Below are 25,165 nucleotides of genomic sequence, written 5' to 3'. Positions count from 1 at the left end.
TCTGCTGACCTTCAGGCAAATGGAAGTTCTGTGTCCCGTTGAGAAGGGAACATCTCATTTTTTCTCTTTTTGGTGTTTTTTTTTTCAACTTCAGCTACCTTTTCACCTCCGCAAAAAGCTGACACACGACTAACAGTCCCGATCGTCTGTTAAGACTAAAATGTTCCGCTCCACTGTCCTGCAGAGGGTGAGCTCACCCGGGTGCCCCTGTGTCCCACCAGGTCCCTGGGCCCCTCAGGCTTCAGGGACCAGGCTGCTCTTCTCGAGGCAGAGCTGGTCTCCACCTACTTTCAGATCCCCAACCCAGGCGACCAGAGCAGGTGGCAGCTTTTTAAAATCCTCCTCTTACCAGCACCCCAAGACTTCCCTCTTGTGAAAGGGGGGAGCTGTTTGCCCATTCAGCACACTCCGGGGTGGATGGGATGTTTAGTTCGGCGCTTCCTCGGGGCTTCGGGTGTTCCCAGGTGCAGTGCCCCAGCCCTGGGGGTGACGCAGCGGGTGCCAGTGGCCCGCTCATCTGGCTTAGGAAACCAGGCCGAGAAGTTAAGTGGCGGGAGAACAGGGCGGCTTTGTTCTGTTCTGGGAGCCTGGGGGCATTCTGCGTGGAGCCACCTCTGAATGAGTGGGTGGGCGGCTATCTACAGGCTTGCATTTCTCTGAGTTCTGCCTGCGGAGGACCGGGGTCGGGGCATCAGAAACACCAGCACCTCTCGGGCTTCGACCCAGATGCTTGTGAAACCCTGGGGCCAGGGAGAGGGGACAGGCAGGCTCAGGTTCGGAGGTGGCAGCTCCGGCTGTGGCGGGCCTGTCTCCAGGACAGGAGGGCAGACTGTCCCCAGCCCTCAGCAGCAGCAGGGGCCCTGGCCTACAGGGGGGACCCTGCCTCAGACGGAGAACCTGTCTGTGTGGAGGGTTAGGTCACACGTTCTGGTTTGCCTCGTTCTCTCCTCCTCATAAAACAACACCGATGTTTGTTTAGTCAAAGGGCACGGGCGCTCTCCCAGGCCTTCCCCAGCCTCTCAGAGAGGAAACAGGAAAGCGGAGCACCGCCCCCCGACCGCTTTTCCCCTCCTCAGGGCAAGAGCCTTCGCTGCAGGTTGGACCCCTGACAGCCCAAGTGAGAAAAAATCTGAACTTTGAAAGGCCTGTGGCTTAAACAAGAAACAGTGATAAGAAATCGGCGGGGGGGGGGGGGGGGGGGGGGGGGGGGGGGGGTGCGTGGTGGTGGTGGTGACATAAGTGTCCAAGGGATGACAGTCAAAACCTCAACAATTTTTAAAAACTTTTTTAATAGCAAGAGCTGGTTCTGTAAACATTTCCTGACGTTCACATCTTAACCTTTTCTAAATGGAAATGGACCGGCCACAAGCGCCAGCTACGTCTTCCTTGACACGGGTTCTGCGCAAAACGGCAGGAGGCCGCAGGCCCGGCCCCTGCTGAGCAGGCGCCCCAGCCTCTGCTCCGAGGCCTGGCACTGGCTGGACCGGGCAGGAAACGCGGCCGGTAGTTTCTAGTGCTTGCAGAAGGATGTCCGCCCTTACAAAACGCGAGTGCTCATCACACGTGGGCAGGTTTGCCAGCTTTCTTAAAACAATATGAATAAACTGCTTCAGTGGGATAGGGCCTTGGGAAAGGTGTCGCTTGCCGCCTCCAGGCCTCCAGGGGCTGGTGGCCATCCTTCTCCCTGGGTTTCCGGACACCTGAGGGGGCCTCCCGGGGGGGGGTCCCTGCTGCTTTGGTCACGCTGGGTCTTACAAGGGACAATGGGGACTGCCCTAAGGAGGGCAGTGAGCTGTCAGCAGGGGACTCGCCATCACCAGGCTTCAGAGCCCACACCACGCCATCCTGTGACTATAAGCAAGCAGCCGGAAACTCGGCGGTCACTTTTCAAACTGTCCTGAAACATTTCCTACGGTCGGGACTCTTGGGTCCACAGGATTAAAAACGGCTACAATCAGGGGTCGCGTTCGGTCAGCGCTTCTCATAGCGCTGACCGGCCCTGCGCGAGATCAGCGACGAGGAGGCGGATTTGGGGGCCGGGGCTTGGAGAAAGTGCCCCTGGAGCAGCGCGGCCCCCACCCACACCCCTCGATGACTGGTCTTCGAAGCCACAGGGTGTCCTGGCCCCACGGCGCTAGAAACCAGGCCATCCCTTGTCCTCTCCCAAACATCACTTCCTCCCAAAGTATCCTCTGTGGTTCTGACGGCCCCAACCTCGCCCAGTCCCCGAACGGTCCGCGTTTGGGCTGAGTTTTTACCACCGGGATTCACCGCGGGGCTGCACCCCCGAAGGCCGAGCGCGCGCACTCAGCGCTAGAGAAGAGGAGACACCTATTGGCAAGAAGTCGCGCTCGAAATCAGGGCTTCTCCGGGGAAACACCAGGGGGACACCGCTTTCCAATCTGTGCAGCGCGCTGGGGACACGCGCCCCTCCCCGCGCGCATACGCCGGGGGCCAGCTGGGCCGTCCTGGGGTCGGCCCCCCGGGGCGTGCGGACGGCACAGCCTCCTGGGAGGCGGCGGCGGTGGCCGTGGCGGTGGGGTCGGGGCTGGGGGCGCGGGGGCCAGGGCTGGGGGGCCGCGAGGGGGGCGGTGGCCTCCCGCTTACCTTCCTCCGCCGACTTCATGGTGCCGCCGGCGGGCGGCGCGGGCCCCAAAGTTTCTTCTCTCCCGCAGACTGCAGCCGGAGCGCCGAGTGGAAACTTGGAAGGGGATGGGAAACTGGTACTTGGCATCCACGCGGCCGCGGCGGCGCGGAGCAGGAGGAGGAGCGGGCACGGCCGGGGTCGGGCTCCGGGGCAGCAGACTCCCCAACGGACGCGCACTGCCCGGGTTCAGCGTCTCGCTCCCCGGAGAAATGTCATCGAGGGGCGTGTGCGCGCGCGTGGCGGGACGGCTGCGGCCGGACCCGAGTGGGGGGGGGCGGGGGGCGGCGGCGGGGTCGGAGGCGTGCGCCCGCGCCGGCAGCGGGTCCCTCGCGGAGACTCGGGCGACTCAAAGTCTCGCTCTGACGCAGGGCCGCGCTCTGCCTGCTGCCTTTTTAAAGCTGGAAAACACCTCCCCCGCCTCCCGCCGCCCAGCCGCTCCCGAGCCCCCTCCCTGCCGTGACATCACGCCCCCGCCTGTCCGGCGTGGCGCGGGGACCGGTGCCGAGCGCCGGCCCCTCCCCGCGAGGCCGCCCCTCTCGGGCCAGGGCGCAAGGGCAGCAGGCCGGGGTGCGCGTGGGGGCGCCGGGCGCGCGGACCCACCCGGACCGGGACCGGCGGGGACCCGAGAGTCGCTCTCCGCCCAACGCGGGCGGTGGGGGCGCAGGACCGAGGGGCTCCGGAGCGCAGCATGCTGAAGTCATTATGTGAAATCGCAGGCTTCCCCGCGGTGGAAATTTGGAAAAGTTCTCCCCCTGGCAGGCCCGAGAAAGGAAATTCCCACCCCGCCAAATCACTAACAGATTGCGCGGCGGTACCTCGACTCTCTGCCGTCTCACTGCGTACGCCCGAGCCCTCATCCCGGGCGCGGGACTTGGGGGGTGGGGGTGCCGGGGAGCTGCGCGGCCCCTCCCCGGCTACCGGCCCCCGGCTCCCGGCTCCACGTGGGACCCGCAGGCGGGGCCGCCCCGGGAGTCCCGCGCCGACGCGCAGTTCGCGTAACACTTTCCTCTTTCAAACTCTCGGCCTCGGCGCAACTCGGCTGCCAAACGGGACCCTGTTTTCCCGTTGGCCGCGGGTAGAAGGGCTTGGAGTGTTAGGGCGGTGAAACGGTCTGGTGTACAAAACCCATAAATCTGCGGCGCGACACCCTTCGTGTCTTAAAATAAACCGCCAGGAAAGGACGCGTCTGCTGCCCGGGCCCAGGAGGCCTGCGGGGCGCCGGTGGGTTCCCCAGTTGCCCAGGCCCGGGACCCGGAGAAGGGGGGCGCAGCCGCAGATGACAGGAGGCCGCTCAGAGGCGTCCGCGGGCAGAGCTGACGTCTCTCCCGCCCCGGGTCTCCCGCGGAGCCGCCTCGTCCCTGGGGTGTCCGGGGGGTGTCCCACTTTTGTACCTCTGCTCTCGGGCTGAGCCGGTGTCCCGGCGCAGGGAGAGAGACGCCCGCGTGGGACCCGCGGGTTGGGGGGCAGGGGACCCCGCGAGGACGCTCGGCCGCCAGGGGGCGCCAGGGCCGCGCCGCGCCGCCTCGCCCCGCCCCCGCCCCTCTCGCAGGATTGCTCCGAGCCCAGGCCGGTGTCCCCAGACGCGGGTGCCCGGGCGCAGCCGCGAGCTTCCGTTTCCCGCCCCGCCCCCCACCGGGACGCGCCGGGAGGACGCCGAGTGTCGGGGGCGCGGCGGCGACGGGTCCCTCGGGTCGTGTGCAAGTCGAGTCCGACCCGTGCGCCCCTCCCGCGCCCCCACCCGCGCGGGCGGCCCGGGACCCGAGCCCGCGGGGCCCGCAGGGGCGGGAGGGGCGCCCCGCTCGGGGCGGGGCCGCCGCCGGAGCGCTGGCCGCCGCGGCGCCCCCTCCCCCTCGGCAAATAGTGCTGCTCCGTCCAGAAAGGCGCTTTCCTGTCTGCGCTCAATGCCCTCCTTATTCCTCCGCCCGGTGACGGAATCCCCGTCTGTTTCCCTCTGTTTAATGCCGTTGCCGGGACCACGGTGGCCGCGCGCCAGGGCGCAGGGAGTTCCGGCGGCGGCGGCGGCGCAGCCCGCGGCCTGCGCGCCCCCGGCCCCGGCGGGTTCTGCGGCCGCCGCAGCCCCCGGGCTCCGTCTTGCGGCCGCGGCCCCGGCGCGCCCCTCCCGCCGCCCGGGCCTCCCGCTTCCCCGGGAGGTGTGTTTATAGTCGCTACCAGGAGAGACGTGACACGGATTTTATTTTAAGAATGGGTGATGACTAACGAAGTTAAAAAGGAGCTTGGGGCAGAAAACAAGGTTATTTTTAGATTGTTGTTGTTTTTGTGGATTATTGGGGCGAAGACACCCCAGAAGCTTACCACTTCCAAAGTCCCCTTGGGTGCCAAGTCCTTTCTCCTGGAGCGCACGCGGGATGTTCCGCCGGGCGCAGCATTTTCTGGAGACCCGGGCGGTCACGTTGGCTGGGTTTGTGTTTCAGCACAGCTGCTATGGAGACCGGGCCTCAGTGATGTGGGCGGCCGGCCGGGTCAGGAGGACCTGGGAGCGCGCCGGCCTCCTGCCCCGCGAGCCCCAGGGGACCGCGCGGCGCACCTGGCTGGGCACTGCCCGCCCTCTCCCCGGTGCTGCGCAGGGGCCTGGCCAGGGCCCACCCTTCCCTGCCGCCACTCAGCGGGGCACGGGCAGCTGCCACTTGCTGCTCGGGAGCACCACGCGCACGTCTGCGGGCCCACTGTGCGCGCTTGCTCGTGCTGGGGCCACACTCCGAGCCGCGGCGCGGACCACTCGGACACGACTCCGTTTGGAAGCGCGCCGAGCTGCGGGGTCCTTCCGCCGCGGGGCGGGGGCCCACCGGCCGGACAGAGGCGCTGTGGATGGGCTGGGAGCCCTGGGCGCTGGGCCAGAGTGTGGCGCTGAGCAGCGAGTGAGGAACTGAGGACGACGCAGAGGTCCTTTACTCTGATATAAACTGCTGAGATTTCGTAAAAAGCCAAACCAAGTAAATCTCACAGCCGAGCCTGCAGCGGAGGAGGAAAGGGCTCCCCGGGATTGTACGACTGCGCCCGCACATTCAGGCGTCCCTTTTAGGTTTGGGGGTGTTCTTAAAGATCCGTGAGTTTGGGGTTCAGAGATCCTACACCGCGGTTGACTCCTGCATCGACGCCCCCTCTGTGGGCGACTGCCAAGGCCGCCTCCGATGGCCTTCCGGCGGCCTGACCTCGTCCTGACCTCGCTGCACCAGCTTCGCTCCCAGAGCACGTGCCTGGGGCATCCGGAGAAAGGCCGCACCACTGGGCGTGGCAGCTGGTGATGTCCTTCAGCCTCCACGCCTGCAGCAGCCACGCGGGGACCTCAGTGGGGACCTCCCAGGGCCTGTCCCCTCCCCCCACTGAGATGTGCCATTATTGCCCCACACCCCACTTAGTCCCGTGGTTTCCAGCCTCAGTCATCTCGTGGCACACACAGTCTACCTACTCCATTCTGCAGCACGCCGAAAACACACTATATCTTTGCCAGTGTGACAGAAAATAGTGTAATTTTGATTCATTCACACAGGACGACTATTGTTGTGTTGTCTGTGGTCATTTATTTTATTCCACCATCTAAGGAGAAAAGAGGTCAGTGCCCCTGACTAAACAGGCACTGCGCGTTTTAAAATTCACTCGGCACCCCCTGTGAAAGTCGCTGATTTAGTCAGTCACCAGAGCCTTGTTCTGATCCGCCACATCCCCCGTTCCCAGAGTTCTTATGGCATTTCTGATGAGTCTGTGTGCACCTCCGGGCCGCGAGCCAGCGCCTCCCGGTGTGGTGACCTTGGACAGCCTGAGTTTGTTTCGCCCAGTACAAAAGTGGGCTTACCCATGTGAGTACAGGACACACAAAAGTTGCTCTTCTATTACCAGTAGTTACTGTGCTATTTTCCCCACAAGCAGCTGTAAGCCCACCTTTGCCGCACCCCCCCCCCCGCCCCCAACTGTCTCGGAACGCTCCGCCTGCGCTAGGGTAGAACTCGCTCTGCCGCTGGGCTGGGAGCTCCACCGCCGTCTGGGCGCCCAGCTGGTTTGAGGGCCGGTCCAGTCTCTGGTGCCCACGGGTATTCAGTCTGGTCGTTGCATCCGCCATTCGAAGTGGTATGTTGAAGGCTCCGGCGGGGAATCACTGTGCTACTACCCGATTTTCCCCTTCGTCCCTTCCGCCTTTGCTTTGTGTATTTTGGAGCTCTGTTATTAGGTGCCCATGTGTTTCCACTTGCTGTGTTTTCCTGATGGACTGGCCTTTTCTCATTCTGAAGTAACCCCCTTCTTTTCAGTAAGGCCTTTGTGTTGATGTTTTGTCGGACATGAGTGCGGCCGCACCAGTCCATTTTCTGTGGTTGCTCTTTGCATGACAGTGTTTTTCCACCTTTGAATCTGAAGTGTGGCTCTCGTAACACTTACAAGTTGGGTTCTGGTTTTGGTCCAGTTTGACAGTCTCTGGCCCTGACGGTCTTGTTTCATCCAGTCCACTTAACGTCTTCATCGGTATGCAGTTTCCACTCTGCATTTTTGTTTTCTATTTTTCTCCTGTCCTTTTTGTTCCTCTTTATTGCTTTCTCTTATGTTAAGTGTGTCTTTTCTAATGTAGCATTTTAATCGATGATTTCTTTTTACTAAGTTACTTCCTTAGTGACTGTTCTAGGGTTTATCACACACATTAACATCACTACCAGCTTCAGATCTGTGCCAGCTTCACGCCAAATATTGGTCCTGTGCCGTCTGCCTCCTTCCCGGTATGGTGTTAAGTCACTTTGCAAATAGTGATGTTACAAACCCCACAAACACTGTAATTATTATTTCTGTGCCGTCTGCTGTCATTTCCTTAATCAACACAACTTTGCTCCACCCACTTCTGTGTTATCGGAGATACATCACAACCTACTCTATTTCTGTTAATCATATCCCCATGTTACATTATAGATACATTATTCTATACAATTGCTCTTTCAGTCAGCGATGAGGTGAAACATATACATTTGTACTATCATCAAATCATATAACCACTTTCACTGGGACTCTGTTTTTCACATGGATTCAGTTTTTGTCTGGGGTCACTTGCTTTCAATCTGAAGAAATTCCTTTAGTATTTCCTTTTTTTAAAAAAATATTTATTTATTTATCTTTAGAGGGGAAGGGAAGGAGAGAGGAAGAGAAACATCAATATATGGTTGCTTCTCGTGCATCCCCTGCTGGGAACTGGCCCCTGCCGGGAACTAGCCCCTGCCAAGAACTGGCCTGCAACCCAGGAATGTGCCCCGAATGGGAATCGAACCGCAATCGCGTGGTTCGCAGGCCCGCGCTCAATCCACTGAGCTACACCAGCCAGGGCTAGTATTTCCTTTTTTTAAAAAGATTTTATTTATTTATTTTTAGAGAGAGGGAAAGGGAGGAAGAGAGGGAGAGAAACATCAGTGTGTGGTTGCCTCTCGTGTGCCCCCTATCGGGCACCTGGCCTGCGACCCAGGTGACTGGGAATTGAACTGGCGACCCTCTGGGTTGCAGGTGCTCAATCTGCTGAACCACAGGAGCCAGGGCTTCCTTTAGCATTTCTTGTAAAGTGGGTCTGCGAGCAGCAAAATAGCAGTTTTTGTTCATCTGGGAAAATCTTTGTTTCACCTTCATTTTTGAAAAATAGCTTTGCTGAGTATAGGGTTCTTGGGTCCCCGGCCCCCTCGCGCCTGCATCGTTTCTGCCGGGGAGCCCCTGTTGGTCTTATCGGGGTCCCTGTAAATGACACGTGGTTCTGCTCTTGCTGCTTTCGAGAGTCTCCTTGTCTTTGATTCTCAGCCTTTAACTAAGATGTATCAGTTGGTGGGTGTCTGCACTTGCACTTATTGAGCTTCTTAGATGGGTACGTTGTTTCTCAACAAAGTCTTGACATTTTCAGCCATCATTTTGGGGGGATTTTTTCTTCCCCCATCTCCCAGGCCCTTCGGGCGGCCCTGCCGCGCACACACAGCGACCTGGACGGTGCCTCTCGTTTCTCTGAGGCCATCTTCGATTTTCTTCTGGTTTCTCTCCGCTCTTGGGCTCCAGCGTCGCTGTGGGTCTACCTTCAAGCTCACCATCTGCCTGCCAAGGGGCCTGGAGCTTCCGTCGCCCCGACTGGCCCCAGAATTTCGGCACGTTTTCGGAGTTTCTTTCTCTTTATTGACAGCACCCATCTGATGGGACGTCATCATCACCACCCCTTTACTTCCTTAATCGAGCGTTTCTTTGGTTCTGGCGACACGTCCCCAGGGGTGTTTTTAAGGCCTTTTCCGTGGAAGCCGACATCTGGCCCCACTCCCCCTGCCAGTTTGGGTTGTGGGCTTTTTTTGAGTGGGGGATGTGTCATGCTTTCTCGCTTTTTTGCATGCAATGTTAATTTTTTTGTTGGGAAGTGGACATTCTGAACAATGCACTGTAGCAATGGTTGGTGTGGGTGCCCCTGCCCAATCTGGGGCTTATGGTTGTTCGCTTGTTTCTTTGCTCAAGAAACAAGCTTGTGTGAAGCCTCTCCCCTCCTGGGGTGTTTGGACCCCCTGCCACTCCTCCCCGGGGGGCCCAGCTCGGGTGCCACAGTCACCTGATGACAGGTAGCAGTCAGGACTCCCTCTGTCCTTGAGCGCACCCGGCCGAGGAGCCCCACCGACAGGGCCACTCTGCCGTTCTCGGCAATGCCAGCTACACTGTGGCTCTTTTGGGTGGGACAGTGTTGGATGCTGGCTCTGCCTGGGCGGCGTGTGCCACCGTCCTGCCCCCAGTTCTCTCCTGCAGCCCAGGCCGCACCCTTACTGGACTCAGAGTCTCTGCCCGTGGCCTCCACCCCCACCTCCAATGCTCGCCAGCAGCCAGCAGCTGGAAGAGGCCGGCACGGTCCTCCCACGGCCTCCAGAGGCAGCACGGCCCTGCTGGTGCCTTCACCTTGGACTTGAGAAACTGCGAGAGAATATATTTCTGTCGCTCTGAGCTCCCCACTTCATGGTCATTTCTTATGGGGGCCCCAGGGAACCAGGCACAAATGCCAAGTGGCTTTGACGTGACACCTGCCGTCCCTGGAGTGCCGGTGGCTCAGGAGGTGCCCAGCTCTCCCTCCCAAGGACGTGCTGTCCCAGCCTGCCAGTCGGCCAGGCCATGGCCTCTCTGCGTCAGACCGCCTCGGTGGGATCCTGCCACAGCTGTGGGGATCCCAGGGAGAGCCAGAGCGTGGAGACCTGGCCAGGGGGTCCTTTCCTGCTCTGTAAGGACGGGAGGGACGGGCTGTGGAGGAGATAAGAAATGCCTGATGCTCTCAGGAGGGAGGGGAGGAAAATGCGGAAGCTGCCTAACAAGGCCCCGTGGCTGTGTCCCCAGGGCAGGCGGGGGCCCCTCACTTTTCCTTAACGCTCCTGGAAGCACAGGGAGGCTGGGCAGGTGCCACTGGTCTGGCCGGTCTGGCTACTGCACAGGCTTGCAGATGCTTCTCCTGTCCTGAGCCCCGGAGGCCTGCGTGCCCCTGACCCTTCCCGGTTAGCCTGCGGCCCACACAGGCACCTCCTCTGGCCCATGCTTGCAGGATGAGGGGGCCTTCAAGTCCAGGGCAAGGCGGGGGAGGCTCAGGAGCCACTTCCTACACCTGCCCCACCCCCCCAGGAAAATGTCAATTTGTTTCTGGTGAGATTTGGGGCTTGCACCTGTGAATTAACCAGGTTTCCTTCTTGCACAGTAAGTTTTCTAATGGCAACATCGTACCTTTTTCCTTAAACCAGTGAGTTTATCTAAATCTGTCTAATTGGGCCAGTTCTGCCCGGACTCAGACAGGGAGTCCACGCTTCTCGTCCTTTTAGGACCTGAGTGAGTGACTTTCTTTTGTGCCCAAGACGCAGTTTCGGGAGGTTGCAGCCGAGGATGGACGGGGTGGCCCAGGCTCCGTGGCTCCCAAACCATTTTCAAAGTGTGTTTGGTTTAACAAAGCACCAAACACCAGACAAGCTCTGCGGGCACTTTTTCCACTCATTTGAAACCCGAATGAATTTCAAGGGGAATTTGGTGCATGTGCTTCTGATTCATCACAGCCAGTCACTAGGGGGCCGTGTCAGAGCGTTTGATGTCCGGCAGACGGCCGCCGTTTATGAGCCGCTGAGCCCTTTTTTCTACGTGGAGAAGGAGAGGAACTGGCATGTTGCCGAAAAAAGTAAATGGCCGTGAGCCCTCGGCGACGATGCCGTTTCCCACCCACACCCGTGAGCGTGGGGCCACCGGGAACCTGGACAGATCAGCCCCGGGAGCCGCGGGCGGTGGGTGGGTGGCCTCGCGCTGGGAGGCGGATGCTGGTGGCCCCCAACCAGCTCTCCTCCACCCCAACCTCAGCTCGTCAGCCAGCCAGCGACCCTCAGGGGCATGTTTAACAACTGGCAAACAAACGGAACAAAACCCCACCATTTTTGTCCCCATTAGGGGCACAGCTCAGTGGCCTGAGCACAGTCATGCTGGTTGGTCACCACTGAATTCTTCAGCTCCCCACACTGAGCTCTGGCTTCAGCTGCAGCCCCCGCAACCGCCACCTGTCATTGTGGTCCCGACCACGCCTGCACCGTGTCTGTCCTTTTGTGACCAGCTTCTTCCAGAGCAGACACCCTGTGGGTGCACCCCTGCGGCAGCCCACGTGCCAGCGCCCTTCCTCTTCAGGCTGGGCGACCCCCCATGGTGTGCGCACCGCGCTTTCTCAGCCACTCCTCTGTGGTGCCTATTCGGGAAGCATCTCTCACTGGCCCCCGTGAATAATGCTGCAGGGGCCACGGCGCTGCCAGGGTCTCCTCCGGCCCCACCTGCGGTCCTCCGGGAGATGGACGCCTGGTGGGGCTGCTGGGTCAGGCAGGGACTCCCCGTCCAGCTCCTCCAGAGCCTCTGTGCTGTGCTGGGCAGTGGCATCACAGCCAGCACTGGGCAGGTGCTCAGAGCGTCCCCTCTGGAGACCACGGGCTCCGGAAGAGAACTGAGCAACCTGCCTGGTCTTGGGTGCCCCGGGTGCACACAGGCAGGGCCTGGGGGCTGGAGGCCCCTCTGCTGGGTGGCAGTTCCTGCAGCCACGCCCACGCAGGCGGAGAGAGGTCCAGTTGTGATGCTCGAAGGTCCCATGGCAACTGAGAAATCACAGGGCCTCGCTGTCCTGTTACTGGGGCCCACGGCAGGGGCCCGTCCCCGCTCCTGAGTGACTGACCAACCCCATGGGCTGCTACCTCTGGTTCTCAGGGTCGGGCAGTGGCGTCCTCCATGTGGACAACAGCTCAGGCTGTGGGGCCAGGACAGGCCTTGGCAAGGCCTCCTGGGTGGTCTGATGGCTGGGGTGGCCTGGGGGTCAGGGCAGCGGGGGCTGCTGCTCAGTGGGATGTCCTCACTGGAACAGCCGCAGCCCCCCATGGACACATGGGCTGGATGTCGCCTGCCACAGACCTTCTCCCTGTCCCTGCCACACCCGGCTTCCTCTGTGCACCACGTGGGCCCTGAGGTGAGGACAAGTGTCCTGCAGAGGGGCGTCCCGGAGCCCACAATGGCCTGGTGGGTGGGAGTGGCCCAGGCAGCAGGGTGGCCTCTGGGGAGAGGTTCTGAGTGTGGCCACCTCGGGGCAACCTGCTGGCCCTAAAGAACTCTTGTCCCCTGACACTGCGTCCATGTCCACCCAGTGGCCTCTCTTGTGCCCAGGCCTCACGACACACAACTCACCCACAGCTCGAAGGCCCTGCACTTTCTGGGCTGCCCCAGTACACCCTGAGCATGCGCAGGTGTGTTCCACCAGCTCTGGCTGTTTTTCGTTCTCCTACATGCATGGACTCACACCGGATGGCTGTGGGCTCTGTCCAGCCCATCCTGCTCGCACTTTGACCCTGAGACCGGGTGTCTGCACAAACCCTCACTAGGCCAATAGAGGGGGTGGATGGGAGCTTGGTGCTCCCTCAGCCCACCTGCTCTCGTCTGGCTGCCATTTGTCACAGGTGGGGGCTCCATGAGGGCTCCCGCGGTGCATGCACAGACACAGCTGCCGCCAGTTTGCTTCGGAAACCTCAGCGGTGCCCAGGTGCCTGCAGGGCACAGTGCGAGAACCAGAGAAACACCAGTAAGAGCGCACGGCAGGGGCCGGACCAGGCGAGGCTGGCCAGTGAGTGCAAGCCCCCCCGTGGCCCTGGTGAATGCCCGCAGAACCCGCCCAGATGGTGGCAGGCTGCTGCAGGAGTGCGGGCCAGCCTGTGGGGCCCCGGGGCTGCGGGACAGGCTGTTCACTTGGTGCTGGTGGCCAAGGAACTGCCCAGCCTGGAGCAGGAGCCTCTCCAGGCCCTTAGAGAGAGGCCGAGTCCCAGCCCACGATGGTGCTTTGTGGGGAGGGGCCTCGAGAGGGTAAGTTCTGGGCGTGGGCCTGGCAGCCATCTGCCTCTCAGCTCTGGTCTGGGGGATGGTGGGGACCACAGGGCCCTGCCCCTGGGGCCCCAGGGCTGTTCTCAAGCTGGGGCTCCTGCTGGCTCCCTAGTGTTGGCCAAGTGAGGACCCTTCTCCTCAGGAGCCACAGAGAAACTGCGTCCCAGCCACAGGCCGAGAAGGACTCAGGACAGAAGGACTCAGACCACATGGACCCGGTGCCCAGGGCCCAGGGTGGACGCTGTGACTGGCCAGTCTGTGTGTGGACAGTGCTGCCTGTGACACGCCAGGAAGCTCTGGGCTCACACCACCGATGCATGCGGACGTCCAGGGTTCTGACCTGCCCCAGAGCCTGTCCCTCAGGGTGGGCTTCCCTAGTGCTGTGTGGCCGAGGGGATGCCCCCTGGACCTGGGCACTCAGCAGCTCTGAAGTGGAAGCACCCTGGTGCTCGGCTGGTGACATGCCTGTACCTGCCGGTGAGGAGAAACAGGGACACCTGGACTGGTAGGAGATTATAAACACCACTACAGTACCCATAGTCACCCACTGCCCTGGGCAGCGTGGGGCTCCCCTAGGGCCATGTCCACCCGGAACCTCGGTGGGGTGGTGTCTGGGGACAACCACTCCTCACAAGTCCATCTTGGAGAAGGCTGGGACTGGGTCAGGGACCGGTGTCCTCGTGCTACCAGGAAAAGGGCCGCGGACGCACGGGAGGGGCTGCAGGCGGGAGACAGGCAGGAGGCAGCAGCACCCGTGGGGGGTTTCTCCCAGGAAGACCTGGGGACCCGGAGCCCCCTGTGACCCCAGTCAGGTACAGTGACCTGAGACTGCACATACCCAAAGAAGGTGGGGGTTCCTTGATGCGAGTGACCCGGTCCAGTGAGATCACAGGTTTGGGGGCTGGTGCTTGGTGGTTTCCACATCATCAGTGCCACGGGCCAGGCCGGAGCCTCGGCAGCCAGCTGGTTATTTCTTGGCTTCCAGTGCCACCTGCTGGAATCCTCTGCAGTTACAGCCAGTGGCGCCCAGGTGTTTCCTGTCCCTTCTCACCTGTCCTCACTGCCCCTCAAGTGTTTTCTGAGGTGTCCTGTGACCGCCACCGAGAAGAGACAAGGCCAGCCCACCCCCTTCCCCAGCCACCCACCTGCCTGCCTGTTTCTTTTTGTCCATCCAGCCGTCTAGTCCACTCCAGACACTGAGATCAGGCCCTGGGACACTTGCTCAGCTGTCCGGGTCCCCTAGCTCACACCCCTGCCCCTCTGCCCCCCACCACAGTCACTCCCACACGCACTGCAGTCAAACCCAGTGACCTCAGCCCCCTGGTGGTCACGGGCCAGCCCACACAGCCCCCTGGCGCAGCTGCTGCCCGCCCTGCGGTGTGCCCTCCCAGGTGCCTTCCCTTGCTGTGTCCCCGCCCCAGCTTCTCAGTCACGGGGCGGGGGGGGGGGGAGCACCCACAACCTTGGGTAAACGTGCACCAGCCCCGCCCCCCGGACTTGGGGTTGGCTTGCTTGTCACGTCTGCACGGTGGGCCACACGTGGAGTCCTCCTCTCTGTGGACCTCCCGTGACTCCTGGTGCAGACAGCAGGCAGCTTGGCTGGGAGCCGCCTCAGCTGCGCCATGGCCCCGTCCTCAGCCCACCTCAGGGTCTACGGCACTCTCTGCCTGGTCCGTCCACACCCTCGCTGACCTGACTCTGCCCTGCACCATCCCAGGAAAGATGGGGGCTTGGTACCCAGGGACACTCAGTGTGAGCAGTGGCAACACGGCCCCTCCCCTTGTGAGCAGACCTGAGGGACACAGGGAGTCAAACTACTGAAATGCCCATCCCAGGCGCCACAGGCAGAAACAGGAAGCAGGCAGCCCAGGGGCTGAGGCCAGTGCACAGCGACACCATGTGGGCAGCGTGGGGAATGGCTCCGGGTCCAGGCTGCTGGGCACCTGGTGTGAGGGTCCAGACTGCAGCTGGGAGCCTGTGCTGTGGCAGAGAGCAGGAGCGCCCCATCCCAGCTCCAGCCCTGCCCTCCCGGGGTACTGGGGGGCTCAAACACACCCCAGGGGCCTGGGGCGAGGCCTACAGCCTCCTGCTTAGGAAGAGTCTGGATGCCTGACCGACCAGCTGAGAACCCTGGGCTCCTGGGAACACTGTGTGGGATGTGGGGGCTGGGGTCTGGGAGTGGGCACTGACTCCTAGCCCCTCGACAACGGGCTGTCAAGAGCAGGGAGCTGGGCCAGCAGCTTGGGGACAGGCCTTCCTGCAAATGGTCACGAGTGCATGTGCGTCTGCAACCTGAGCAGCCAGGAAAGCCAGGGACTGGGTGCCTGGTGCTGCGGCTCGTGAGTTCACAGGATGTGGTGTCCAGACATGGACGCAGCTTTGCAGTGAAGTGATGTCACACGTGTGAAGACAGGACCTTGAACACCAGTCCCCCAACAGTAATGCCCCCTATACAACCGCAGCTGCTGTGGGACACGGTACAGTAAGGCCGCTCTGTCCACCCAGAGCCCTGGACACACGCGCAGTGGCCTCAGAGCCTGGGCTTTATTGGCTGAGCCGGGAGGACCGTTACAGCAGCGAAAGAAGCTCTTGTGTGTCGGGAAGCTGCAGAACATCAAACAAGCTTTTGTTTCAAATCTCAGAAACCAGGGTGAGGGGAATGCTTTATAGAAACAGAAGCTGGTCCAATGTGAAAATGAAATTCTAGAAAGTAGAAGGGACCGGGACCACTGCCCTGCACGGGAGGCGCACCCACAACGGTGTCTGCACTGGGGATGCTCCTCAGGACACTCCTTGGGCTCCGTTTGCTTGACCCCGTCCCAGGGGCCACTGCACAAGGGCCACTGCACAGCGGCCCCTGGGGACCCATGGTGCCGCCAGGGCTGGAGCTAGGATGTCAGCTTGGAGTAGCTGGGTGGGGACAGCTTGCGCTTCAAGTACTTGAGGACGTACAGCGGGAGGCAGCTGACCACGGTGATGGCAGACACCTTCCACACAAAGGCCACTGTAGTGATAAAGGCCACATCTGCAGGGGAGAAAAACAGGAGGGCGTGAAAGGCAGGCAGGGAGGGAGGCTGCAGGGCCCACCTACCGTGTGCCCCCTGGAGGCGCTGCCCGACCTTGGAGGCAGCCCTCAGGCTTCCCCTGTGCACCAGATGTGATGAACTCTCCTGAGGACTGTGCAACCTCAGCAGGACCTTGGGACACACCCAGACTGTCGGCCCACCTTCCCGCCCTCAGCAAGGGCTCGTGTGGCTGCAAGGCAGGGCCACCACAGGTCCTCCTTCCTGTCCCTTGGCCTTGGGGGCACAGCAGTGCTGTGGGAACCTGCTGGTGCACCTGCCAGACCTGCCGTCTGAGGCCTGGCACGTGGAGAACCCAAGGTCCCAGGCACCGGCCTCTCCCAGGGCAGGGGCCCCTCAGACTGCTGTCCCAGGTCGGACAGGCCTTCTTGGCAGGATACAGGGCTCTGAGGCACAGAAGAGTCGCAGGGAAGACACCAGCCTGCGTGCAGGGTGTTGGCTCAAGGACACAGGGTGCAGCCTGCACTTGACCACACTTTGGACATCCTGACCGTGTTTCCCAGGGCTCAGCACCCCCATCACGGAAAGGCAAAGAGGTTGCTGGGAGGGATCAACTGTCGCCTGATGGACGCAGACCCTGGACCCTCGTCAGCAGACTTGCACCTGAATGCCCCCCGACCCCAGGGCACAGGACCTGATGGGGTGGGGGGAGCTCCTTCCCGTGGGGGCAAAGCCACAATGAGGCAGCAAGAAACCGGGTTAGAGGGAGGCTGCTCTCATCAGTGGAAGGTCTCAGCCAAGACCGCCCTGCATCTCTGCCCCCCCAACAGGAGCACCGACCTCACCTCCGTGGGACAGCTCCGTGAGACACCCTACCCATGAGACACCCTGCCTGGAAACCACAGCGCGCACGCCGCTGAGGACAGGGTGCAGGGGCTGCTGGGCGCGCAACTGCCAGCTAGCGAATCGAGACACGTCCCGGGAAGCAGCCATGGCGACCCGGGAGCTGCGGTCCTGGTCTCCGTGCCTCTGGCTCAGAGCGGGCGGCCCCCCAACTTCCCAGGTGTGCCCGAGGTGCGGTCGTGAACTTCCACAGAGTTACAGCGGGAGCCCGACAGAGCTGCCGGGTCTGCAGCAGGGACGTCACAGGAACTTGATCTCCGAGGCAACACACACGCGCATCTGCCGAGCTCCAGACGGCCCAGGAGGCATTTGTCCACATCGCTCACACACATTTAAACGGACGAGTCAGTCGTGACCGCGTGTTGCCAGACCGGCCCTTTGACAAACGGGATCGCACGTCCAGTTTGCAGAGGAGGAGACGGGGTCGGACAGGCCTGGGTCCCTCCCTTGTGGCCACATGACGTGGCTCGTTCTCTGGTGACTGGGTTCAGCCAGGCCCACGCTTCCTCAGTTTCACGACAGACCAGATGCAACACCTGTGCCTTTCGTTCCCGTGCTCTGCTCTGTGCTCCACGTTTGCTCCTGACAGAAACCTGCAGTTGAGCAGCTGAGTGCGGTCTGGGCAGGAAACACGCTGTGTGCACCCCCAGAGCGATGAGGACACAGCGACTGCGCGGCGAGAGCCCCTCTGACCCAAGACGGGAGCTCTCCACACGGGTTCCCGCCCGGTCCGCACTGCTGAGGACACGGCAGGAAGGGGTATTGGATGGTCTGGGCTCCGCCTTCTCTACTCGACTCCCTCCACTTCTCTGGCCCCTGTAGTGTGGGAACTCCCCCACCCAGAATTCATTTTGTAGTTTCAGACGCGACGGCCCACAAAGAACTGCAGGTCAACGCAGACGTTCACCCCCCAAGGACCTCACTTCACGGTGTCCTCCTTCCCGACTCCCCAGAAAGCCGGCCTGGGGTGTCGCCGGGACCTCCAGTTCGTCCCCTGCAGGCTGAGCCCCTGCCCCCAGCTGTGGCCTCTGCAACAGCCCAGAGCCACGCTGGCCCTGCTCCTCCCCCGCCACCTGCAGGGTTCCCTTCATCCTGACAGGCCTGAAGTTTCATGAAGTGGAGTCGTGACGTCGTCCTTTCCCACGGGGCAGGGCTGCTGGTGGGGTTTCTCCAGCCCTGTCCTGGGGGGCTTCCTGCGCTGTGGCGCCTGTGACCTCTCTCTCTCTGGGCTGGCTCGGTGCACCTGCGGGGGAGCTTGGGGTGCATTTTCTCATCTGAGCCTTCCTCTCGGTTGGCGGATGCAGCTTGTGCCTCCTTCGGACATTTGGGCTTGTTTGCTCCAGGTTCATGACATCTGTGTGGGGCCGCGGACTCCTCAGGTGCCGGGTGACCCTGCTGTCCCACAGGACGACCCTCAGGCAGACAGACCCAGCTGGCAGGAATCAGAGGGGTCTGGCCCCGGCCTATCTCCGTTTGGATGCCCTGTGGGGTCTCCTGCCCCGGAGAATTCTGCTGGGAAACAGGCCTCTCCAGTCACCTCACAGCACAGGGCACAACGCTCACAGCAGGCACTTGGCACACACCACGTGAGCTCCCGCAAAGGGCTGACGTTTTCTCAGTAAGGAGGCAGGTGGCGGGGGAAGTCCCGGGGCCCTTGGACTGAGTGTCGGCTCAGCGGCCACAGCAGACACAGGAGCTTCCGGCAATCAGTGACCTTGATGTTGCTGTTTCGCAGGAAGCCACTGGCCTCCCGTGTGGTCCTCAGGCATCACTGCACCACGGTTGCTGACGTGCCATCAGGACGAGGGGCTCTTGATCTTGGACGAGGAGGGGTGTGGCCTGCTGTTCCCAAACAGCCTGAGTTCTGCTGCGCCGGTGCTCCTCCACGCCCACTGCCTGGGGCCTCGGGGACAATGCCACCCTGTCTCACGGTCACATGCCTTCTCCTCCCTCAGCCTGATTTACACGCCTTGAAGAGTCTCAGGCAGTCCTGTGGGCACTGGCATCAGTTCGGGGGGTGAAAGGGGGAAGTCACCCCACACTCTGGCCCCAAAGCCCTTAGACTGGTGGGGAGGAGAAAGGGGTAAATTTGATCAGACAGGTGACGTCGGGTCAGAAAGAGACAGGATGGTCACATGCCAGCCATGCCTGGGCATGGGCCTGTGACAGACAGTTGTTCCTGTCAGGTCACCCAAGGGGTGACAGTGACGGAGTGGCTGCCGGGAGGAGCGTGCAGACAGCCACGACCCAATCCTGTCCAAGGCCACGTCACTGTCAGCTCCCGTCCAGCACCACATGTCACCCGGCTGCGGCTGGGAGAGTTGGGCGGGGCGGGGCCTGGCTGTGGGTGCACCAGGATCTACGCTGGCAGCCGGCTGGCGCCTGGGTGTGCAGGGCCCATGGGCGCCGCCTTGGGTGCCTGGCGCAGAGGCCTCCATGTGACATACTCAGTGTCTCTGTAAAAGCCGAGATAGAGAGTGCCTTGATTTTAAAAATGATTACAAGGAGCCGATCCCTTCCCCAGTAAGACCGTGTGTTTGAAGCTTTCTGGTGTGCGTTTCACAGTGAGCTGCGATTTAAGACAATGTGCGAACAAGTAATAATAAACACCGTTCAAAAGTCTCTAACAGACAATTATCCAGAGGCGATCCCAGGGCAGCTCACCGAAATACTCATTCAGGAAAGCGAGTGAGGCCACGTAGCAGCCCAGGCTGAGCAGCTCGGCGACGACCATCAGCCAGTGCCACGTCCGCACGGTCAGCGCCACCATCAGCAGCTCGGTGAGCACGAGGGCCGTGAACGAGATGGCCACGACGTGGACGAACTCCGACTCGAAGAGCAGCAGGGCCCCGTACATGAGGACGCCGCCTGCAACACAGCGAGGGGGGCAGGGCTTCTCAGGCCACAGCTGTGAGGTCTGGACTGGATGTCCCGCCGCCACAGCGAGACGGGGAGGGGAGGCCGCTGACACCCACGGCACCTGGAGACGGGGGGCTCGGCCCACCCCATGCTTCCCACGGACTGACAGCCGTTTACAACAGATTATAAATAAAACACCTGCAGGAGGAGCCGCCCCCACCTGGCTGCGTGTAAGTAACTTGGTGTTTCGACGTAGCCGGTCGGCTTGCCTGGCCCTCATGCTCTGGGCTGCCTCGTGCGTGTCGGGGCTGAGCACTGGGCACCGGCGACTGCCGACGCCAGATTTGGACTCTCCCAGCCCTACTGCCTGCTGGCCCCTGAAGCACCATGTGGTGCATACCCGTCACAGTTTCCCTGGACTTAAATTTAGTTAAAAACAGGCCGGTTTCTATGTGATGTTCATCGGTTATAAGAAGTGCCGCCCCCCGCCGCCCTGGGAAGAGGCTGGAAGGCCCACTGGAGCAGGGTGTCCAGGGTCAAAGACTACTTAGCTGGGGGCAGGGGGGCAGGGGGATCTAGAGGGAGACAGTGCTGCCAGCAGAAGTCAGAGCCTCCCCCTCTCACCTTGGTAAATGCTGATCACGACCCAGATGAGGAAGGTCTTGAAGGACAAGGACCTGCCCTGTGGGGACAGGAGGGGGCCCGTTAGCACCGAGTGCCAGTTTCCCCTTTTCAACACTGAACTCAAAAGGGAAATATCAAAAACAACCAGGAGAAATTTAAAAATGCCTGAAGGACAGAGAACAGATGTAAGACCTGCGGGAAGGTTTAACAGCTGCCTCACGCCTGGCATGCTCCTCGCGGAGGGTCGCTGGTCAGGACCCTGAGAGCCACGAGGCGCTGGAGGCGACCTGGCCTCAGGCCATACCTTGGTGAGGTCCTTGTAGAGCTCCGGGTACAGCATGGCCACGTCCGGCTTCACGTCCTGGTCCAGCACCAGTGAGAACACGGGGAACATGGTGTAGACGGTCGCATAGCTGAGGGCCCAGAGCACAGGGAGTCAGTGTGAGGAGCGCTCCCACAGGGCCAGAGGCCAGCGGGGCGATCGCTAAACAGAACCACAGCGGCGCCGAGCACAACTTCTCCTGAAGCTGAACCCCACCCCCACCCCCACAGCAACAGGGCCGGTAGGCCCCACCTGCATGCAGGCGGTAGGTGGGACCCGGTTTTCCTTCTTCACCGAACGGTTTGAGGTGGCTGTGGCCTCACGTGCAGTGGTCACTTGTAACACAGGACCTGGGCCCTTTAACCAGTGGGGGCATCTGGCAAACTGCAGCCCGGCCTCAAGCCAGGATGGGGACAGGGACCTGGAGCTGACCAGGCAGCCCTCCCCCCAGGCCCTCCTGCCACCCCTCCCCTTCCAGCCCCTGGCCACCGTGACTCTCTCTCCCCTCTGTATTTTTAGTCATTGCAACGCTGCCTGCACATGTCACACAGCAGGCAGCCCACGGAGGTGGCACTTCTAGTCAGCTGATTCCCTGGAGAGGCATCGGGGGCTGTTGGCCGTGCCGGTGTCTGTGACCCCAGCACTCACTGACGTGGATCTGGGTTGTTCCCAGTTTCTGGTTATTACTGGGCTGGCCAAAAAGTCCATTTGCTTTTTTCCATAAAAGGCACATTTTTTCATTTTCACCAATAACTTTACCGATCGGGATATTGTAAGTGTGTGGGCTGCCTCCCACAGGGTGTAACACTGATTGTTCTCAGTTAATGTCTCGATTTGAGTGCTATCAACTTCAGCTGGTCCACGCAACCCCACGGCACTGTCTGGTGAGGAATCTCCAGTGTGGAACTTCACAAACCACTCTCGACACGTTCGATCAGTCACGGCACCTTCACACACTGCACAAGTCTTTTTTTTGCGTTTCAGTTGTATTTTTACCCTTCTTGAAATAACAGAGTCTAACAAGCTGAAAATGTTGCATATTTTCTTCCATCTTCAACAGTAAGGTGGCTGCACACAAATCCACCCATTTAGGTAACTTTTAAACACGCCTGTTGGTGGGGCAGCTGTCACGACACAATGTAACGAGATTGTTTCAGACGAAGGTAAAGGCGACTGAGTGCTCCTAGCGCCGTCATGCGCCACTGTGCGGAAGTAACCAAAGGCACTTTTTTTGCCAACCGAGTTCCTGACAAATGTCACAGATTTGCTGTGAAAACAGAACTCCTCATTTAATGACAGAATCGGGAACTCTCACGCCAGCAGAGTGTGGCTCCTGCATCAGCACCGCCGTCTGAACACCCAGTGTGCGTGGACCCCTCCCCGCGGCCTGCTGTGAGCACTTACCCCACCATGAGGAACCCCTGGTACAGGGGGACAGACGCGAAGTAGCAGACGGAGGAGAACACGGCCTTGGAGAGAGGACAGGACAGCGTTAGCCACAGGCCCTCCCCGCACCGCCTGCCTCTCTGGGAGCCACAGCGCCCCCGCCTGCCTGGGTACCTGCATGGTGGAGATGATGAGGCCCCGGTGCATGACGAACTGGCCGAGTGCCGCAGACCGCTTGTAGCTGCTCCGCCCGTGCACCATTAGCAGCCGGCCGATGTGCCTGAACTGTGTGATGGAGAAGTCTGCCGCCAGCGAGGCCGCCCTCCCCTCCTGCAAGGCACAGGCGCTCCTTGCAAACCAGGCAGCGAGTCTGCTCCGCTGCAGAGCTCACCCCTCACTGCGAGGAGGCTGAGGCCTCCTGCCCAACAGTGTGGGGCGGCCTCCAGGGCAGGTGACAGGGCTGCCGCAGGGCTCGCCAGGGTGTGGGGACCATCCTCCACTGCCTCTCGGTATGACAGAAATTCAGCAGAGGTGGAACACAGTACTGCCCACGGGCCTGGCCCGGGGGTCTCAGGACTCTTGGCACCTTCAGGACTGTCAGCCTGAGTTCTCTCATATTTGGACACCACCCACCCACCACCTCACAAAGCCACGGGTGTGACTGAAGGAAGCCCTGTAAACGACACACAACTGTCGGCACCAGGAGCGGAGCAGCCCAGGGAATGGCTTCTGCAGCCGGCTTCACCGCCAGGTCTCTCCAGGGGTGTTATGTGAGCACAGAAGACAAACCCCACACCGCAGCTCCCAGCCAGCCTGGAGACACGACATCCACACACGACCTGCGTGCCTGCAGGAAAGAGAAGCTGCAGGTGCTGTGGGCACCAGGAAGTGTGAGGAGGACGTGGTGACACCCCCTGGAGGAAGTGGCACTGAGCTGCTCCGCTTTTTCCCTGCCTCTCCCTGGGGGAGGGCTCACCCTCTCCCTCGCGCGAGCCCGCACCAGGGGGGCTCTTGGACTGTGCTCCCGGCTGCGTGCGCGAGATGGCGCCCCGACGGAACGAACGTACCTTCCCTTCTATCCCGATCCCGCAGTCTGCAGCCTGGATCATGCTCACGTCGTTTCCTCCGTCACCTGGGAAGGGGACAGGAAGTGGTGGGGGTGGGGAATAAAACCCCCCACTGCCCCGCTCTGTCACCTGCAGACGCTGCTGTCAGAGGCTGAGCAGGATTTTGCCTCTGAATTTCATGACACCAATTTCTCTGAAACTAGAGGGACCATGAAGCCCCAGGTACTGTGTGTGTGTGTGTGGGGGGGGGGGGGGCGGAGCTCACCAACGGCGCAGGTGCGCCTGTGCGTGTGCTGCTGCAGCAGCCTCACAATCCGGGCCTTCTGCGTGGGCGAGCAGCGGCCGCAGACCACGGCGGGGCACTGGCAGGCTAGCTCCACGAGCTCGTGTTCGTAGTACCGCAGGCACACCTGGAACACAGGCCGGTCAGCCCCGCATGTGCGGGGCTCTGTGCCCAGGTCCCAGCTCCACCACCACACGAGGAGCCAGGCAGACGCCAGAGACATGTGCAAGGATGCGCCTTTAACCCGGTGAGCCCTTAGCCCCTGGGAGGAAGAGCTGACGCCTGCTGGGCCAGAGACATGGGTGGGCGGACAGACGGACGGACAGCCAGCCAGCCAACCACGTGCTGGGCTGGGACCAGCCTCACCTCCAGCGAGTCCCCGGATATGACCAACGCGCAGTCATGCTTCCTTCGAAAGGCGTTCAGCTCCAGGTGGGCCTCCCCTCGGCTGGCTACCTGCACCAGAGGGGAGAAGGCGGCAGTGACGCCGAGTGCAGGTGCAGCGACACATAAGCCCTTAGTGTGGGCCACTGACGCCTTTACACACGTCACCGAAAACCGAAAGGTGCTCCGCACACGAGGCCCTGGGAGAAGCAGCACTCTCGGGTTCCTGCAGCAGCGCTGGGGGCTGATGCCCACGGACTATAAGCTCCACCCCTTCTCTGGTTGGCGGCACCCAAAGCACCACAACAGAACCCAGCACAACACAGCAGACAGAGGACGGTGGCTCGTCAGCACACAGATGATAGCCGCCCCTCCTGTCCCCAAGGTCCCACACTAGCAGCAAGTCTGTGGCACGGCCACATGGTGACGCGGGGGCCCCGGGAACCGAGCTCCTGGGCAGAGAGAGGCCCGGGTGACCGGGCCAAGGCCTCCACTAAGTCGCCTCCCCAGTCCGAGCCGCAAGGCTCCACTTCTCTGTTTGTTCAAGCCAGCGAAGAGTAAAGGAGTAAAATCAGGCCATCGTGTTCGAACGTCATTAACTTTGGAATGGAAGCACTTCAGACACCAACACCCTGGTTTTGACACACTTTCTGTGGAAATTTTATGGGGCATAAAAGAAATGATATATTATAGGACTGAATTAAAAAGTTTCATATGTGGTCCAAATTAATCTCAGATTCATCTTTAAATAGGTACATTTAATGGTGGAAATTTTAATTTGTGGTGCTATAACACTGGAAAGTCAACAAAAATTGATCTGAAGTTTTATCAGAATCATTAATAATTTAATTGCAAATAGTCGTCTGCAGGGCCTAATTTGCGATTCCTATGCTTCAAAATAAACCACATTTACATATAAATTATATTCAGTGTCTGTGTCTGAAGGTGCGCACGCCGCACTTAGAGCAGACGCAGACACACAGTGTCTGCTCGGCCGCCATCCGTCAGTACCCCAGAAACTTTCATTTTTCGTTGGAATTAAGTGTAGTCAAAAGCAACACATACAGTAAACACACAAACTGAACCATTTGTGTTCATTTTCTTTGAGCTACCTAAGGAAGAGTGCTCACTCGGAGGGCGGTGGCAGACGAAAGCCACATCCCCGCTCTGCGTCTGGACCCGAGCCCCGAAGGCGGCTCCGGACCACACGTGGCGGCTGCGGGGAGTGGGGTTCCCACCAACGGAACCCCAGCTTTACAGACGGATGGAAGGACTGTGGTGTCCGGTCTGTGCCAAGACGGCAATTCC

The 25,165-nt window shown here is 60.9% G+C and overlaps 2 protein-coding genes across 9 annotated transcripts in view; both read right to left on the bottom strand.

Moving 5' to 3' along the window:
• The window catches only part of NFATC1 (nuclear factor of activated T cells 1), an 86,659-nt gene extending 83,615 nt beyond the window's left edge, over positions 1-3,044 (bottom strand). For 2 of the 4 annotated variants that reach the window (XM_037036084.1, XM_037036101.1), the window contains exon 1: positions 2,608-3,044. In XM_037036084.1, coding sequence (XP_036891979.1) covers positions 2,608-2,734 — 127 coding nt within the window. In that variant the 5' untranslated portion in view covers positions 2,735-3,044. The remainder of the gene's footprint in view (positions 1-2,607) is intronic. The other 2 variants (XM_037036112.1, XM_037036122.1) reach the window with 1 other exon arrangement.
• Positions 3,045-15,528: 12,484 nt separating this feature from the next.
• Positions 15,529-25,165, bottom strand: part of ATP9B (ATPase phospholipid transporting 9B) — a 118,555-nt gene continuing 108,918 nt past the window's right edge. For 3 of the 5 annotated variants that reach the window (XM_037036034.1, XM_037036052.1, XM_037036063.1), the window contains 9 exons: positions 23,840-23,929; positions 23,456-23,600; positions 23,191-23,255; positions 22,298-22,453; positions 22,142-22,206; positions 20,720-20,828; positions 20,416-20,473; positions 19,597-19,800; positions 15,529-16,031 (listed from right to left, as the gene is read on the bottom strand). In XM_037036034.1, coding sequence (XP_036891929.1) covers positions 15,895-16,031; positions 19,597-19,800; positions 20,416-20,473; positions 20,720-20,828; positions 22,142-22,206; positions 22,298-22,453; positions 23,191-23,255; positions 23,456-23,600; positions 23,840-23,929 — 1,029 coding nt within the window. In that variant the 3' untranslated portion in view covers positions 15,529-15,894. The remainder of the gene's footprint in view (positions 16,032-19,596; positions 19,801-20,415; positions 20,474-20,719; positions 20,829-22,141; positions 22,207-22,297; positions 22,454-23,190; positions 23,256-23,455; positions 23,601-23,839; positions 23,930-25,165) is intronic. The other 2 variants (XM_037036071.1, XM_037036043.1) reach the window with 1 other exon arrangement.

Source organism: Sturnira hondurensis, unplaced genomic scaffold (genome assembly GCF_014824575.4).
Source record: "Sturnira hondurensis isolate 20B ecotype Veracruz unplaced genomic scaffold, ASM1482457v3 Scaffold0001872, whole genome shotgun sequence".
Lineage (NCBI taxonomy): Eukaryota > Metazoa > Chordata > Mammalia > Chiroptera > Phyllostomidae > Sturnira > Sturnira hondurensis.
This window is presented reverse-complemented; position numbering and strand designations above follow the sequence as displayed.